This window comes from Dermacentor albipictus, chromosome 2 (genome assembly GCF_038994185.2).
Source record: "Dermacentor albipictus isolate Rhodes 1998 colony chromosome 2, USDA_Dalb.pri_finalv2, whole genome shotgun sequence".
NCBI classification, from domain to species: Eukaryota; Metazoa; Arthropoda; class Arachnida; order Ixodida; family Ixodidae; genus Dermacentor; species Dermacentor albipictus.
Window position 1 is genome coordinate 151,129,919 of NC_091822.1, and position 17,054 is coordinate 151,146,972.

At 52.6% G+C, this 17,054-nt stretch overlaps 1 protein-coding gene across 2 annotated transcripts in view; it reads right to left on the reverse strand.

The window, feature by feature from the left end:
• Positions 1 to 9,620, reverse strand: part of Snoo (Sno oncogene) — a 176,356-nt gene extending 166,736 nt beyond the window's left edge. The window contains exons 1-2 of one of the 2 annotated variants that reach the window (XM_065429219.2): positions 9,378 to 9,620; positions 7,968 to 9,146 (exon numbers count right to left, since the gene is read on the reverse strand). In XM_065429219.2, the coding sequence (XP_065285291.1) occupies positions 7,968 to 8,909 (942 nt within the window). In that variant the 5' untranslated portion in view covers positions 8,910 to 9,146; positions 9,378 to 9,620. Of the gene's footprint in view, positions 1 to 7,967 lie in introns of both variants that reach the window. The other variant, XM_065429218.2, reaches the window with a different exon arrangement.
• Between the last annotated feature and the right edge of the window lie 7,434 nt (positions 9,621 to 17,054).

Genomic DNA, 17,054 nt, shown 5'->3' on the forward strand with positions numbered 1-17,054 from the left:
TCCTCAGCCTCTTGGCGTCACGATGTCTGCTGCGGCGACTGACTGTGTGAGGAGGACAATACGCCGAGTCAGCAACTCTTCGTCGCCGGAATGCCGGGACGAGGTCGGCGAACCAGGCTTTGTTGGTGAACTCGACATCACCGACCTGGTCCGTCGGGAGCGGGGGAGTTCCCTGAAGGGAATGTATTTGGCGGCACCGTCCCACGCGCTTTTCAAGACGCAAGACAATGGAGAACCACGGCGGTCACTTTGCGGGGGGTCAGCTGGAGGATTAAGATGCGCCCTCTTAGGGCAAGACCCAGTTCTGCAAAGACCGTCTCGCCTCGGTGGGGTCAGTGAAACCTGTGCGGGTGTGTATGTGTGTAAAGGCCGCTTGGCTACGATTACTGTAGTCGAACGTTTTCCCTCACTTAGGGATCTAAGGAGGACAGAGTGTACTTAAAGAGCTGTTGAGCGGCTCCTCGGCGTGCTTTCTCTCGCAGTCGTGCTAGACTGATTAACTGCAACGTCCTTACGTAGATACTGTAAATAAACCCATATTCTTCGTTCTCGATGAGAACAAGTCTCTCATTTCAACAACGTCCTCAGCGTGGATGAGTTGGACGACGGCATGGGCCAGCTACCACCTAATTCATGCACGACTCCAAACTTGACAATACGCGATCGAGGTACAGCGATCGCCTATTAATGATATGATCCCTAAGGAGCGCTTGCTTACTGCGACGAACTAACCTTTCCGTTTCCCCGCATCGCGAGAAAATGGAAACCAATGCATCGCGAGTTCTCGGGAACGTCGCCAACGTTTCGCGTACAGCGTTCCGTTGCGGTCGCCCGCGAGAAGCGCCGGGCACTGCCGCTCGCCTTCGCAAAGCCCGCAAGCCCGCCCGGGACTCTCCCAGGACACCATTTTCCTTATACCGATGCGGGCCAGCTAGCTCCTTGGAGCGCGAAGGACACGGGAAACGCCCCTTCCTATCTCTCTCTCTCTTTCTAGACCAGCGTCCGCTGTGGCCTGCGCCGCACTGTCTGCTAATGCCGCGCGCGAAAACAATTGCCCCACAGCTGCTGCTGCTGCTGCATACTCCGCGGCGACCTTCGTGCGCGATCCGCTAATCCCGCGTCCCGCTAGGCCGCCCGCCAGAACCGTCCTTACTTTCTTTCTTTAGCGTGCCAAACACCCGAAAGGCTCCTGGAAGGAAATCAAATCTCGAGACAAATGCGGGGGGGTGGAGGGGAGCGGAAGGACGCAGTGCGCGCAACCACGCCACAATGCACCACCGGCTGCCTTGCCACTGCCAGAGGCGACAAGGAGTCTCCGGCCGGCGGCTAACAGATCTCTCTCTCTCTCTCTCTCTCGCTCTCTCTCCCCCCCCCTTCCCCATCCCGAGCGCGCGAATTTGCTCGCCCAGGCGGCCAGTGCCAACTGGCAACTGCGATGGCAAGGCCGAAAGTCAGCGAGTGGCCAAGTCGAGCCCCGCATATGACTCTCCCTCCTCTCTCTCTCTCTCTCTCTCTCTCTCTCTCTCTGCACTGCATTCACGACGCGCCTTTCTCTCCTCTAGAACGGCCCCGCTGCTCGAGTATGTCACGTTAGGGGGGGGGGGGGGGGGCGCTTTGTAGACATGTTAAAGATAAGCCAGAGATAGAGGACGATGAGGATGATGAAGATTGCAGTGGTGGCGAATGATGATAAGATGCATACCCCGTTTACCCCTTTGAATAGGGGTACGCTGCGCACGCCACCAACTAACTCTCTTGAGAGTTGCGCACACGTGTTGCCTTTTCTTGTGCCGTCGTCCAGCGCTCTTCCAAAAATGTTTCGATGCGCTACGAACAAGCTCACTTTCAACCCTTCTCTTTGACCAAGCCTATAGGAGCACGCTCGGACGCCGTACGGTCGATCCCTGGCGAAGGCAAATATATTGGGTTCATTGCCTGGTCACACACATCATCGGCCAAGAAAGCTACGCATACTCTGGTGACTTTCCTAAAATCAACGGACCGGAGAAAGGCTATAGTTTGTGCTCTAGAACCCTGTTAAACGATTATTTAGCGCGACATTTTTTAGCAACGACGAAACACAATACTAAAAGTACAAGCGCTAACCTTCCAACTTATTCTTGTTTTTGTGTGTGTTTCTCTGGATATTTATTCTGTCTGCAGCTATAGTACTTCTTGTTTTTCGTCCTCCTCCTAAAATTCTGCGCCAAAGAGCTAGAGAGTTATGGACCAGAGGATACGCTTACAGATGCACTCTCTGGTGTACGGCAGTGTGATATATATATATATATATATATATATAATCCCAACGACGTCACCAACTTGCAGGCGAAATTCATAAGAATTAAGGGGGAAATAGAAAGTTTGGTCATTCTTTACCCAGCAATGCTTTCGTTCTTTTCTTTATTTTGTTTTATTGCATTATTTTTTTAATAGCATTTAGCTTATAGCCTTGCTTGGACACAAACATGGCGACCCACTGGAAAGTCGGGTGCGGTCGCCATACAAAGGCAAGGGAGGGTGAATAGACCGGCGACCGTTTTGGTAGACTACCCTGGACTAAAGCCTGCACTAAACGGCTTGTAGAAACAGGTACGGAGAGGCGAGGGCAGGCAGGTCAAGACAGCGGGCGAGGGGCGGGGGGAGGGGTCAGGGTTCGCGACCCGTCGAAGGTACCGCCGCACGGCGTCGGGAATGGGCATGGGGAGCGCATGACACCGCTCCCCCCCGCTGCCGAACGCGTCGTCGAGGAGCCGCTTCGAAGAAAGCTTTAGAAAAAAAAAAAAAAAACAAGCTGTCGCCGCGGGAACTTAGTGCCGGTAACACTGTGACACAGTGCTAGCAGTGCTAGGCGACCCAAGACGGGGCGGGGAGGGAGGGTAGCGTTGAAGAGCAGACAGGATGTGTCGAAAGGTTCGCGAGGCTAAATTAGTCGCAGTGGGGGTGGGTGGGGTGGGGAGAGTCAGGGGGTGGAAATTGTTGCGAGACTCGGGGTGTTCTCGGAACGTGCCGACGTCGCGGAGCGGCGGCGGCGGCAACGAGGACATCGCATAGCGACTCGTCGGCGAGCTCGGAGGCTCTGGAAAGTCGCGGTGAACGACGACGGATACGGCCGGATGACGAGACACCGAGAAGTAGAGCACAACACACGGGTGTCGGCCTCGTCGCAGAAAACGAGCGGTAACCGAAGGTGACTCTCCTTACAGGTTACAGGCTTGCTACCCTACTCAAGGGTCAGCAGAAGGGAGTGAAGTGGTCTGAGCGAGAAACTTAATTTGCATCATGTTGGGGTATACTTTCACAAGAGAGAGAGAGATAACTGGCTCAGCAGATGCGCACTGATGTTCATGTCGTGGGTTCCGTTACCGCCAGCGGCGAGGTATCTCTGGCTTTCATTCTCCAATCGTGCGAGATATATACATATATATATTTTCTACATTTTAGTTTAATAAACGCAGTTAATTTCTTTTTTCCTTATCTTCATTGCCTGCTGCCCTCTCTTTGGCTGCTACGGCGACATCAGCACGTCGCCCTAACACGGATCTCGTTGGTCGGAAACACTAACCGTTACCCGCCGGAAAAGAACAACAACAAAAAATAATAAGAACGACACTAAAACCGAGGCGACGAACAGGCGAGAGCTGTACGCTCGGCGTCGTCTCGTGTACGCGTCCCCTGCTTTCCAACGGCGACGTTCCGAGAATTGAAAAACGGCGCAGCTGTTTGTAAGCCGGCGTTTCGAAATTTTCCCGAGCCCGGCCGGCAAGCACGCAAAGACCGAATAACGTGCCATCGCTGTCCTAAGCAACACCGGCGTCGCTGCGAAGAGAAAGTAAATCCACGTTTTACGCGTCGTTGCCTACACGACCTCTACAGCTCTGACAAAATAAAATAATAAACTAAAAAAAAGAGAGAGAGAGAGGGGGGGGGGGAATGTTAGCGCGTCCCGTGGGATGTCACCTTCGCCGCAAGGCACTCGCAGGCATTCACCTGCGGCTTTCTTTCTTTTTTTCCCCCGCTTCGTTTTGTTCAGACAAGTGTCGCCCACCGTGTTGCTTGTGTTTTGATTTTGTGCGAACGTTTACCAGGTAATTGCAAAACTCTTTCTTAATACGAGTCCAACAAGAACAGCACCAGCTGCTAAAAGAGCGATAACCCCTGAAAGGGTTCTCGCACAAAGATTTCCAAATGCATCATTTATTCAGCTTACGCTCAAGTCCTCGCAGAAGAAGACCGCGCAAGTCTCAACCAGTTGCCGTCGCGACGTCCACCCTCTTTGCTGAAGTTTCTTTATTCATTACTGCCGATTGCAACGTCACATTTGATTTGAAATAGAAGCTTTTCTAAGTGACGCGATAGCGAGCTCTCCTCACCGTACGTAGCTGCTGCTGCCATGCCGAATTGTCACACACGTGACAGCACTCATACAGCCAATCGGCTTACATGCAAAGTAGGCAGGCGGATTTCGGTGACGGTCTAATCACGACCTCCCAGATAGGAAAGCTTGTGTGAGGGGTGGTGTTCTGCAACCCGCGGTCACGTGATGTGGGTCTCCACGTCTTCCTTTCTTGAAAATCTTTATATATATATACACCTTGCTCTCTTGAAGGACAGACACATAACAGCTATAAAACGCACTGCAGAATGAATCGGTTTATGGCATTTAATTACACGCTTTACGAAGACTTCGTTTCACACAGACGGCAAATTTTTCCCTGCATCTTCAAAGTTTCGTTTTTCTTCTTTCCGTGTTTTCACAATTTTCAACTGACGTTCACCGACCGATTTTTTCAGGTCGCAGTACATAGCATGCAGCGTATCCTTTCTCACGTTGTTTACCTTTCAGTGTCGCTCGAGCTTTGCAAATAACATTTAGTTTCTGTCACAACATCGTCTCTATCCACCTTTACCTGCCGATTCAGCACAGGAGCTACGTTTACGTGGACCGTACAAAGGCGACTTGATGGAGGCGGCTATTCTACATGAAAACCGGTCTTCGGGTCCGTGAAACGCTAGCACTTCGGGTCGAGCGAGCGAGCGTAAAACCACCCCAGCAAGGGGTGGGGGGTTTTACTCATCCAAACAAACCATACGGCAAAATGCACTCAAGCGCGGCGGTCGACTCGTCTCCACTCGATTTCCGACTCGATCGGATCGCGTCCAGTACGTGGAATGAAAGGACAGCAACAACGACGTCAAACGTACTACAGGGTCCTGTAGTCATTCACCGTCCGCAACACATTAACAACGGTCGTGACTCGTTTACGAGCGACAAGCAACACGTCTACGCCCACACCATGATCGGCCTCCCGGCATCACTTTCGAGCTCGAAACGCGTACGCGCACCGTGTCTCGTGCATAAGTAATCGGGAGCGACGACTATTACCGCCCATTTCCTTCTTCATTATTATTTATTTCGTTTTTCTAAGCAACAGCCGGCGAGCGGGCGTCAAATGCTCTCCACAACACGCAGGGTGGAGTGTACGGGGCGTAACGCGAGGGGCAGTTAGAGAACCATCTCGTCCTCTACGCGTGTCCGAAAATGCAAATTAGCTTTCCCGCGCAAACGACGACGACGACGCCGATCCCTGCGCGAAAGCGCTCGCAATTCCAAACTAGTATAGAACAACTCGCGCGCTGGGGAACGAGGTCGCGCCTGCCGTTAGGGGGAGAGGAAGAGGTCGTTTTCAGCGGAGAGCGAGGTATAAGAGGTCGTTTGCAGTCGCCAGGACGTCGGCGTCGAGGAGACCGTCGAAACGAGGGCGGTGCTTGTACAAGCACCGGGTTCTGGCTCGAAAGAAAGGTACGGGTGGCAGCGGACGCGGGAGACGGGAGAAAGAAAGAAGAGGGGGGAGGGGGGGGGGGCAGGCAGCGAGATGGAAAACGGTCGGCCCCGTAGTAAAACAGCGCACACTGCTTCGGCCGAAATGACAATTTTAGACGACGCTAACCCGTTCGTAAGCCCCCAAAGCACGGCAAAGTTCGCCGAGGCAGCAGCAGTAGCGGCGGCGATTCTCCCATGATCCATCATCTCCATCGTCTCTCGCATCATGTAGAAAAGAAAGAAATGCGCTCATGTCCCGATATACAGTGAGGGTGATTTAAGCAAAACAACCAGTGCTACCAACAACAAATCACTCAGTTATAAGGGTTAGGAACGCGAACTTTTATTCTTCGCATCATATAGGAGAAACAAACAAACAGCGCCAATGTTCAGATACATGAACTGACGATGAGGCACGGACAAGAGCCCACAATTGCGCACGTATGAGAGCGTTCAAGAAACACGAGCGTGCTACTCGGGCCAAGCTCTTCCGAAAATTATGTAAGGATTCCTTTCACTAGATGCTATTCTTTTTTTAATTATTTATTCACTTTGCACGGCCGGCCGATCCCAGCGATAACCCTGGGCGGAGCGCCGCATGGGGTCCACTGACGTAGCGCGAATAGTAATATCATCGGAACAGAATCGGTATACGTGCATCCCTTCTGCACCCGCCCTCGCCTTGCACGCCCGTCTCGTTCTACTACGTCTGCTCTCCAGTCCAGCACCGCAGTGTTGGAGGTGGCTGCCGCCTTCTGTCGCCGACGCCGCAGGCAGCAGAGCCCGGACGAGGGATCGATAAATGCGCAAAGCTGCCACAGCACTGGCACCGAGACTGCACTGACGGCGGAGAGAGCCCTCCCTGTTCGAAGCCAGCCTCCCCTCCCGCCACAGAGCAACTCTTTCCGCCGTCCCCTCGCCTGCGCCTTTGCCAGCGCGCCGCGTACCTCCGCTTTCGCGCACAACAATTTGCTACACGAGAACAGCAGACGACAGCTAAACGGTTCTGCTACTTCTGCACAACAATGTGCTACACGAGAACAGCAGACGGCAGCTAAACGGTTCTGCTACTTCTGCTACGCGATCCTCGCGCCATCGGGGCCAGAAGACCCGAGAATCGAGGTAACGCAGCGTCTAAACGCGCCAAGGTCGTTCCTGCGGCCTTCGGGCGCGTTCCTCCCTCGCCGCATCTACATTGCGAAGAGGGAGACGGAACGGCAATAGGGAGGGGGGGAGGCTTAGCTTAAATCGTCGCGCAGCGCGCTACATTCCGCGCTGGCGCTACACGCATCAGTTAATAGCGTGCATGACTTCTGTCGGTAGCTAAAAAGAAGTGCGAATCGCACCATCTCGAACGTGAACTATGCATAGTGTCCGTTTCCCATCGACGTCGGGAGAGATGGGAGAACGATCGCAGGACGATCGTGTCGGCCGCATCCGCGCAGGGGTTTGGCGATAGAGCCGGCGAGCTCCGAAACAGACAGGCTCCATCTTCGCGGTAGCCTAGCCGCCGCGGTGCGCCCTGCCATGCCTGGCCCCCCAACACGGCAATGCGTTTGATCTAGCCGTCAATGCGTCCACTCGCGAACGCCACGCCGATCCGGTATCGTGAAAGCTCGTCGTTCCTTAAGGCAAGGCGACGCGACGCTTCTATGCCAAAACAGCGACAAATCTGCACCGAAACGAGGAGAACCCAACAGCCCGTTCTCCATGCAACGTAATTTCTCTCCCTTATTCCTCCCTTTCGACATTCGTCAAAGCTGCCGACTACGCACGCCGGCCGTACGTGAAAGTGAACGTCGCTGCCTTTGTTCGCGGGACTCTCTCGTTCCATAACATCGCGCTAGTTATGTGTGATGTTGCAACCAAATGGTTTAGAGAAGGCAGCAGCCACACTACACCTGAAGCGGCTATAACACACACACACGAACCACTAGATTGAAATCAGCGTGGCGGGGATTCGCCGGACAAGGGCCGGGGACGCGCCGCGCGCGTAGCGCGTGCTCGTTCGGCTACTTGACGAGGTGCTGCTGGCGAAGGCGCCGTAATTAGCGCAGGTCGCAGTCACACTGCGAAGCTTGATATCGCGGCCCGGGGGCCACCACCTACACAGCGGAAGAAGGCGTGCGGAAGCGAGACTCGCCTGTTTCCGCTTGGCGGCGTCGGGGAACTTGTCCTTGAACTGTCGCAGCAGCGCGCGCATGGCGTCGGCGTCCTCCAGCGGCTCGCGGTCGTCCAGGAGCAGGTAGTTCCGCCAGCGACCGGAGTCGAAGCCCCAGTGGCAGGTGCGCCTCTCGCGCGACCCGTGGCCGTGACACACAAAGCGGCGCGGCGAGTAGAGCAGGCCGCAGTCGCCGCACCGCACCATGGCCGCCTCCAGCCACAGCACACCGGAGGCGCCGCCGAAGCACTCGTGGTACACGGGCACTACCACCATGGGTCCCGGGTTGTTCAAATCCGCGGGCGCCGGCGTACCGGCGTGAAGCAGCGCCGCGCACAGTCGCTCGGCGTCCGACTTGGTGATGAGGCCGCAGCTCGGCGCGCTCGTAGGGATCACGCCGGCCCGCTTGAGCACGTCCAGCTGTTCGGGGTTGCATCGCAGGCAGAAGATGTGCAGGTCGTCGCACACGCTGTTGATCTGAGGCAGCGATAGGTCCGTGAGCACCGTATTGAGGATCTGCGGCAGGCAGAGCCGCTGCTCGCCGCCCACGGTGAAGCAGGAGATCGTGTTCAACTCGAGCTGCGTCTCGTCGCGCTCGCTGCCCTGCGCCTGGTCGGGCGGCGTGAGCAGCGGTGGTTGTTGGATCGCCGGCAGAGCGGGCGCCTCGAGCGGCTCGTCTTCGTCGGCGAGGCCGCCCGGATCGGCGGCGGCTGAGGCCGCCATGAGCGCGGGCGGTCCCTGCAGGCTCGACACGGCCGACGCCTGGTAGCTCTTGAGCACTCGCTTCAGGTGCGGGGTGCAACCGCCGCCGCCGCCGCCCCCGCTGGCCGGGGGCGCCGACGTCTGTGCGGTGGTGGTCGTCGTCGACGAGGCCATGGCCGCAGCACCTCCGGCGCCGCCGCGGCGGTCATGGAGAGCCCGCATCCAGCGCCGGGAGTTCGGGCCGCGCAACGGCGGCGGCAGCAGCAGCTCGCACACGCACCACCGCCACGATCATCGCTGTCCGTCTGCTGCGCCGAAGGCTGCTTTCAGGCCCCGCCGCCACCTCCGGGGCGAGCGCTGCAGTCGCGGCGTCCGGCTCTTCTGTCGGGCGCGCGCAGCCCCTTCCGCACGCGCCGTCTCCGGTCGGCTGCTGCCACAACCTATTGGCTTGTGGCAATACTGCAACGCAAATTGCTTCGATATAAAGGCAACGTATCCTGGCCAGTATCCGTGGACGAAAAAAGTCTAAGAATCACTCTACACAATTCTAGCGGTCTCAACGCTGATGCACTTTCCACAGCGGTGTAACAATGCAGAAGGCGAACGTAGAAGCCGGGAAGCACTGTCGTGCGGTCGTTCAGCCGCCGCACTAGCGAAATCCGATGGTCAGAAAGTTCGTTTCACACTTACTGTCGCAGTATATCCACAAGGAAATGATTCCATGTGCGCAGAAGGTTCCAGTATATCCGTGGCCGACGCGTTCGGCGAGAGTCGACCGCAGGCGCACGAATGGGTGCCTGCCGGCCGTGTTGCAGCAGCGGTTCTTGTTTACGTCGCCTAGCAGACGGCGGCGGCAGCCCTTTTGGAGAGGAGGTAGAGGAGGTCCGACGAGCAGCAGCCGCCGCGCCACCAGCCGACGGCAGCAGCAGCGGCGCGCAACATGAATATACAAGCAGCAACGATGGCACCGCGAAAGAGGAGGACGTTGTAAAGAACGGGGGGGGGGGAGTTCTACGTCAGAGAAAACACCCAGGCAAAGCGAAACTCTGCAAAAAAAAGAAGAAAGACAGAGAGAACTCGGTGCGCGCGGCGAAAACGCAAAAGCCAAACACAAGACCCGTTCACGCCATCCGCGCGGCAGCGGCGGCTGCTATGGAGGAAAGAGGCGGCTGTTCCCTCGAGTCCCCGACACCCCCTCCGTCCCCTCCAGATTGTTCGTTGGCTTTCTTTTGGTGTTTATTTGCCGCAGCCCACCCTCCTCTTCGGCCCGCTTGCGGCAGTGGCTCTCTACGTGTCCTTTCCCTCTCCCAGTCGGCGGCGGCGCACAGACGCCAGACTGCGCTGCCGTGTTTTGTCTGGCTGCCAAAGCGAGCAGGCCCAGCGCAGCAGATATGCGTCACGGTCACGTGGGGTCTCGACGTCACCATCGGCGCGCCGCCGCCGCCGCACTCGCTTGCGCCGCTTCCCTCTCGCCTGCCTAGACAGACGTACAGACGTACGACCTTCAAGAGCGGCCCCGCCTGCGTTCCCCCCTGCCGCGGCCCCTTCCCCGCCACAGCCGTCGGCGCTCGCTATGCAGCAGTACCCTAGCGCTCGCGCGACGGCCGCATCTGCCGGCGCACCCTTCTCCGCCAGTTGCGACTGCTACGACGACGGCGAAGACCTCCTCGCGCCCGCCGCTGTCTTTTTATCGCTATTCCTCTTCCTGGCTAGCTAGCCGCCGCCGTGGCCTCTGGCTGGCCAGCGCTTTTCCAGACGCTGTTTTTATGCAGCGCGCGCGCGCGCCTTCCCTCGTCTTTCCTGCCACGCTCCCGGAAGCTTTCGTTCGTCGCTGGCTGCCTGGCGCTCGTTTTCGGACGCTTGCTCGCGAGACCGTGCGGTATCTTTGCTGTCTGCTGCGGAGGGGGCGAGAGGAAGCAGAAGGGGTGAGGAAGACCGGAGCGCGCAAAGCGCTGCAGTGCGCGGCAAAGCACGTCAGCGTGCCGGGTCGACGGTAGTAGCGCGAGGAACAGAATTAATGGGCTCCCCTGGGGGAACCGGAAACGGCCGAGACGAATAGACTTCGGGGAAATCCCCAAGGCTGGCAGTGTGTGGAGCTGCGTGAGGCTGCTGCTGCGAGGCAGTGAACTGCTCAAGTCGAGAGCCCTGTCGCACTGAACCGGTCGGTTTGCTGAAACACTGAGGAAAGCGCCCGAGGGCCGCTGTGTCGTTTTCTTGTACTTCTCCCTTCACCCTTGATAATTTTGTTTAATTGAGATAATGTCGAACCCAGAAACACTTGCAGAAATGCCTCAGTGTCCCCTACATCCGCGCAGTACTCTGTTGACGTCACCGAAATAGGAACATTGCAACTATTGGGGTGCGTGGCCTTGCGGCCTCGGTTGTGCAAGCTCGTACTTATGAAACTTTTGTATCAAAGGCGCATCGTTTTGGGTAAAGAAGAAACTACTTGTGAAAGCTTAACGTACTGTCTCCATACATCGCAAAATGTTTTGCAGGTAAACTACACTCGCAGAACCTTTCGGTGCGTACAACTAACTGGAACGTTTATGCCAAGACTACCGAGCTTTCACACTAGTTCTATTCACTCAAGGCGAATCTCCGATTTGGGGTTTACTTCTGGCCATGTCGTGATAATTTGCGCGAACTAATGCAGCTCTGCATATGCTGAGCGGGCTTATAAGTTTGTTCTCGCTTATGCATTTTTGCGGGAGCGTGCGTTATAAAAAAGAAAATGTAAAGAGGGAAGGAGGAATTTGATGCAAAATGGTGTTTTTACTGATATCAGCCGCAGCCGCCGAAATTATGCACAATAAACTCTAATATGATCGCGAATTACCGAAATTTTTCTTATTATCTTCTCATTAATGCCTTTAGCGACAATGTTGTAGTTGCAGAATGGAAGCCAGCCAGTACTCAGAACACAATCATCCTTGTAAACACTCCTGCAAAGGCCCGAAAAGGGCCTGCAGCATGTTTAAATAAATAAAATAAATAACTGTCCGCTAGAAATTTTGCACCCTGCGCCAGCTTCAAGAAATAAGCACTGAACGCCTGCACTGCGAAATGCATTGTGCTGTGCCAGTTAACAGTTTCCAGAGCTGACTTTTTTGACAGTGAACACATTAAGTAGAACACCGTCGCATTTTAACGTACACTTTGAGTTGGTATTTTTCGCGACTGGTACCATAGGCATGAACATTTAGCGAAAATTAATCTTTTATGTATTCACTGACTGCAATTTCATGATCAGAAAGCAAATTGTTTCAGCAAACGAATATAGGAACTTTGCGAGCCATGATGACAACGCAAAGCTATTAGAGCGATAAAATTCCAGCTACCGATTACTACGCACGCGGCTTGACTTGTGTTCACAGAAAGTGTTCTGAGTTCGAGTGTTCTATAAGCGTGGCTACTCGGACAGGCAAACAGGAAGTATGCAGTTAGAGCGCGCCCCTTAAGTAGTTAAATAACTAGACCTACGTTAAAGACCTACGTTTTAGAACACATCGATTAAGGCAGAGGCGTCAGCCGACAAATTAAGGTATGCCTCAAATGTGTTCCGCGAGGGAGTTTTAGATGTTTCGTATACGCAAACTTAGGCGAAGCAAACCGCCGGGCTCATACGAGATAGTCCCAAAGAAGCACAAAAGAACGCGATTCGGGCGTTCTCTATTAGGGAGCTTTAGAAATGTGACACCCACAGTTAGGCGACATCCACCATTGCTCAGGCTTGTATACCAAAGGTGCACAAAGTAGCTCGGGTTTTGGCGTACCCAAAGCCGCTGCTTGGGGACACAATTAACCAAGCTATTTCATTTAGGGAGTTTTTAGAAATAGTCGTTCCAAAGTTCGGCAACGTAACCCACCGAGCTTACAGAAAGCGCAGTGCGTGTTTTATACAACTGCGTTTGGGTTTTGACGTGCGCGAATTGGCTCGGGTACACGCTGTTTCTAAACCTGCTGCCTATAGTATCTCGATTTGCAAAATTAAGTGATCAGGGTGGCTGGTGTAGTTGCCCAGAACCTAACATGTATCGTGCAAATCTGCTTCGTTACACATACAAGACTGAGCATGCGCTCTGCGGCCCCACAACAAGTCAACCAACCACAGGCGTCTTCCGCGAAGCATATTAAGTGAAGGTTACCTTGCCCGCAAGCTGAACGATTTCGTACAAGTGTATAGTAACTTACCTGCGCAATTAGTTTTAAAAAAAATAGTAATGGTATTTGACGCGCCGTAACCACGACCTGGTTATGAGGAACGCCGTAGTGCATGGGGGCCGGGACTCCGGAAATTTCGATTACCTGGGGTTCTTTAACGTGCACCTAAATCTAAGTACACGGGTGCTTTCGCCCCCATCGACATGCGGCCGCCGTGGCCGGGATTCGCTCCTGCGACCTCGTGCTTAGCAGCCCAACACCAGGGCCACTAAGCAACCACGGTGGATACGCAGTCGATTGTCGAGTCACGAAGGAATGACGCTTGCGCAAAACTTTCTGCAACTACAATTCACTGCCTCCCGTGTAGCACTCACCTTCGCCATCGTGTGATAACTCTATACACCCGTGAGCAAAATTAAACGGACTACAGGGTCCCCGAAAAAAAAACTAAATTTCCTTGTAATTAACATGCACAAACTCAAAATTGACGAGTACACTGGAAAGTTCACAACGCCGAGTTTGGACCGCAGTGCTCAATTTCAAGTTGCATTCACAGGCAGAAGAAGAGAGAATGCTTTATCGCGCAATCCCTGGTCTGTATGCGTTTACTCACGGGTGTACGTATGTACGTACCTTCCTTCTGCTCTCAGTAGCGTACACTGTAAAATACTTACACCCTTCGAAGCGAGCAAGGGTGTAAATGTGTCTATAAATCACACTATTAGGGTGTGATTTATATAAATGACACTGTACGGGTGTGAGTTAGAGACACACGCCCTTTTTTTACGTTTAGGGGTGTAAATTATTTTACAGTGTATGTGGTTATCTCGCGTTAATGTCTCAAAATGTCTTATAACTGAACAGAACACCTGAACTTGCTGTGTTTTACAAACTAACGGTAACTCGTTATAATCATTCTCACGGCGCGCATCTCTCTCTCTCTCTCTTTCTCTCTCTTACTTTTTACATGTGTCGGCTCGTTGTCTCCTCTAAAGCTTTCTGGACAGACTGACTGATTGCCAGCCTTAACACCGCCTTGTTATTCTTGACCGGCCTTTCCTCTGCACAGTGGCGGTCAAACCAGACGCCGATTCCGAGTAGCTAATCCGACCTTTGACCTCTGAAACTGACAAGGGCTATATGGGGACAGGACAAGCGTGTGCTGACCTCTGAGCCGGCGAAGGGAAGCTTTCCAGTACGACGCCGCTGTTGAGACAGGAGCCGTTTGGGGTGAACGGTCTGAGTATATAGAATGGGGCTTAGACCAGAGGATATCGTACCTATATAACACGGCGACGTTATAACCATGGCAGTGCGTCGACGCGCAGGGGTTGAGGTGAGCAACAGTGCAAGCTGCACTGTTGGGACCGGGCGCTCACGGAGAATACTGGAAAGGGAACTTACGCCCTCGTCGGAGCCAGTTCTAACGATGGTGATTCAAGGCAACTGAAGGTTGCAACTGATCATTGATAAAAAAAAAGAAAGAAATGCAAAATGCACATCGCATCGAAAGTCACTCCCGCAGTCACTCTCGCCCCCTCGCAGCAAAATTTACTTTCCATAAAACCAAACTAAACATCCCTTCGAATGGTCGAAAGCTGGTTACAGCGTTATAGTGAAGACTTCTCGCGGCCCGATCGAAATTCCCCCCAAGAAATCTCGCCGCGTTCGCAAAAGGTATAAATGCGTTCCGTTTTCTCTCTGCTTTAAACCTTCTTCTTTGGTGCAAGGACTAAAATTTTTGGTGCCACCTCGAATAGTGTCAGAGGTAGCATAGCAGTTACATAACCACATACAGGACACCGACATGCTCCGGAAATAGCGCTTCACTTTCTATAATATAAATTAACGGGGGCAGTTTCCTCCCAAAGCGAGAATTGGTGTGTAACGAGGGGTAGTCACATAATACGACTAAATTAAATGTGGCTGAGCAGGGACATTGATAACGAATTCAGTTTTAACAAAAAGAAAACCGTGGTGGTGGTGGTGCATGAGTCCCTGTTCGCAAACATATTTACCATGCTCGCTAATTAACGTTACGGCAGATCTTGAGATGTAAATGGCGATAATACGTACCTATTAAAAAAAAGTGCTACTTGGTGTCTGTTATAGATACCCCAGTGACACTTCTGATTTTTTGCATTAAGATTAACAACATCATAATCGAACTGGTAAGAGCCCGCACAAACGCGCAAATCCTACTATTCGATTATTTTATAACAAGCCGCAAGTAGGCTGGTGTAACATAGAATTACGATCGGTATCCGAAGACACAGAGACAGAGAATTTGGTCGACATCTGCCTTAACATTAACCTTTCCCCAGCTATAGTAACTTAACCAATCAGTATTTCGCAGCACGCTGCTAACGTCCTCGATCTCGTACTAACCAGCCACCCTGACAGCCTTTCATCCATTTTGCTATTTACCCGAAATCAGCGATCATAAAGTCATCCATGCCACTTTTTCGTTTGTTGGCACGAGATACCTTTAAGAAAACAATGTACAAACGATAATACGAAGCAATAACTGAAGCGATAAATATACATTCTTTACTACATTTGAATCAACTTTCCAAGACCATTCCGTTAACAGCAACTGGAGGCGCTTCAAAAACAAACTAAATGAACTTACAAATTTATTCCTAAAGGCACCTTTCGTTCCTTTCAGAAAAAAAAAAAACATTGTTCACGAAAGCCCTTAAACGCCTAGAAAAAGAAAGCGTCTTTATCACGTTGTCAAGCAAAGAGAACGCCCATGTGCGTGGGATAAATATTACGAAGCTAAAACGTTAACTTGACTGCGTCATGCTAAACGCTCCTTTTACCACAGAGATCTACCAAACCTATTGGTTAATGATTCGAGGCAATCTTGCAGGACAATAACGAAACGCGCACTATTAGGATAACTAACGAATCGAACGAAATTATTAGCGATTCTGATTGCGCTGACATGTTTAATTCCGCCTTTGCTAGTGTGTTCACTACAACTAATCTGATGCGTCTATATCACGATCGCTTTTAATTAGTACAAACTCTTCAACTCCCGCCATCGTTTTCAATGCAGATGATATCTGTGTGGTCATCGATCGACAAAATCAAGTGTTCGTCATCTTCCGGCATAGACGAGATTAACTCAAAAATTTAAAAAAAGACACACAAAGCGTATTGCCGCCGCATATATCTTTTTGGTATTTGCCCACTTTCTTCCTTCACGTTTCGATCCAGATGACTGGAACATGGGGACAGTCGTTTCAGTCCACAAATCAGCTATATAACAGAAACTCGCCGCTAAATTATCGCCCTATCTCCCAAACAAGCGTCCCTTGCAAAATCATGGTACATGTCATCTACTCTCTCAGTATGAATTTTCGTGGCTCGAATCACTTTTTTTTTTAATGACATCGCCCTATAAAGTACTCGGAGCACCACCGACTCAGCAGAAGAACGTACGCTTTATCACACAAGAATCTGAGCAAAGCGGAACAAGTCATCCTGCGCCGCCTATACAGACCAACACCTACGTGCACGGAATAATCATGCACAGACTGTATCCTATGCAGTACTCGTACACACGCCCCCATTGCGACGTTCCAGACACCCTGCAACACATGGTCCAGGATTGCCCACTGCCTGACACATCCGCAGACCCCACCTCACAAGCTCCGCAAGACGACTCCAAAGAAAGCCGCCCCATAGAAGCACAAAAAGAGCGCCCCAACTCACCGCAGACCCATACGATAACTGAAACGTGGGAGGACCAGCTTTCCTCCGATGACCTGTGGACGACCAACGCTGTCTCGTCGCCCGGGCCAAAGAGGCAGCCCAAGCCAGAGGGTTCTTGGAATAAGGAATCCTCCCACCTAGGGTGAACCGGGTTCTGACTCGGTTTACCGTTTCGGAAAATAAAAGTTTAGTTCTCTTTCTCTCCCTTCCAGCACGGACTTCGCAAATGTTTCTCGTGTGAGGCACAGCTAGCGATCTTCCAGCACGGTGTTCACACTAACCTCGACATTAACATACAAACTGACACAATTTTTCTGCATTTATCTAAATCGTTCGATAAAGTCCCTCATCAGCGTCTAATATAGAAACTTACAAGACTTAATGGACATCCTGATGTCTTGAATAGGATTATAGAATTTCGTAGTAACCGCTCCAAATCGGTCATGATAAGTTATCACCTAGCTAACCCTGCGCCAGTAA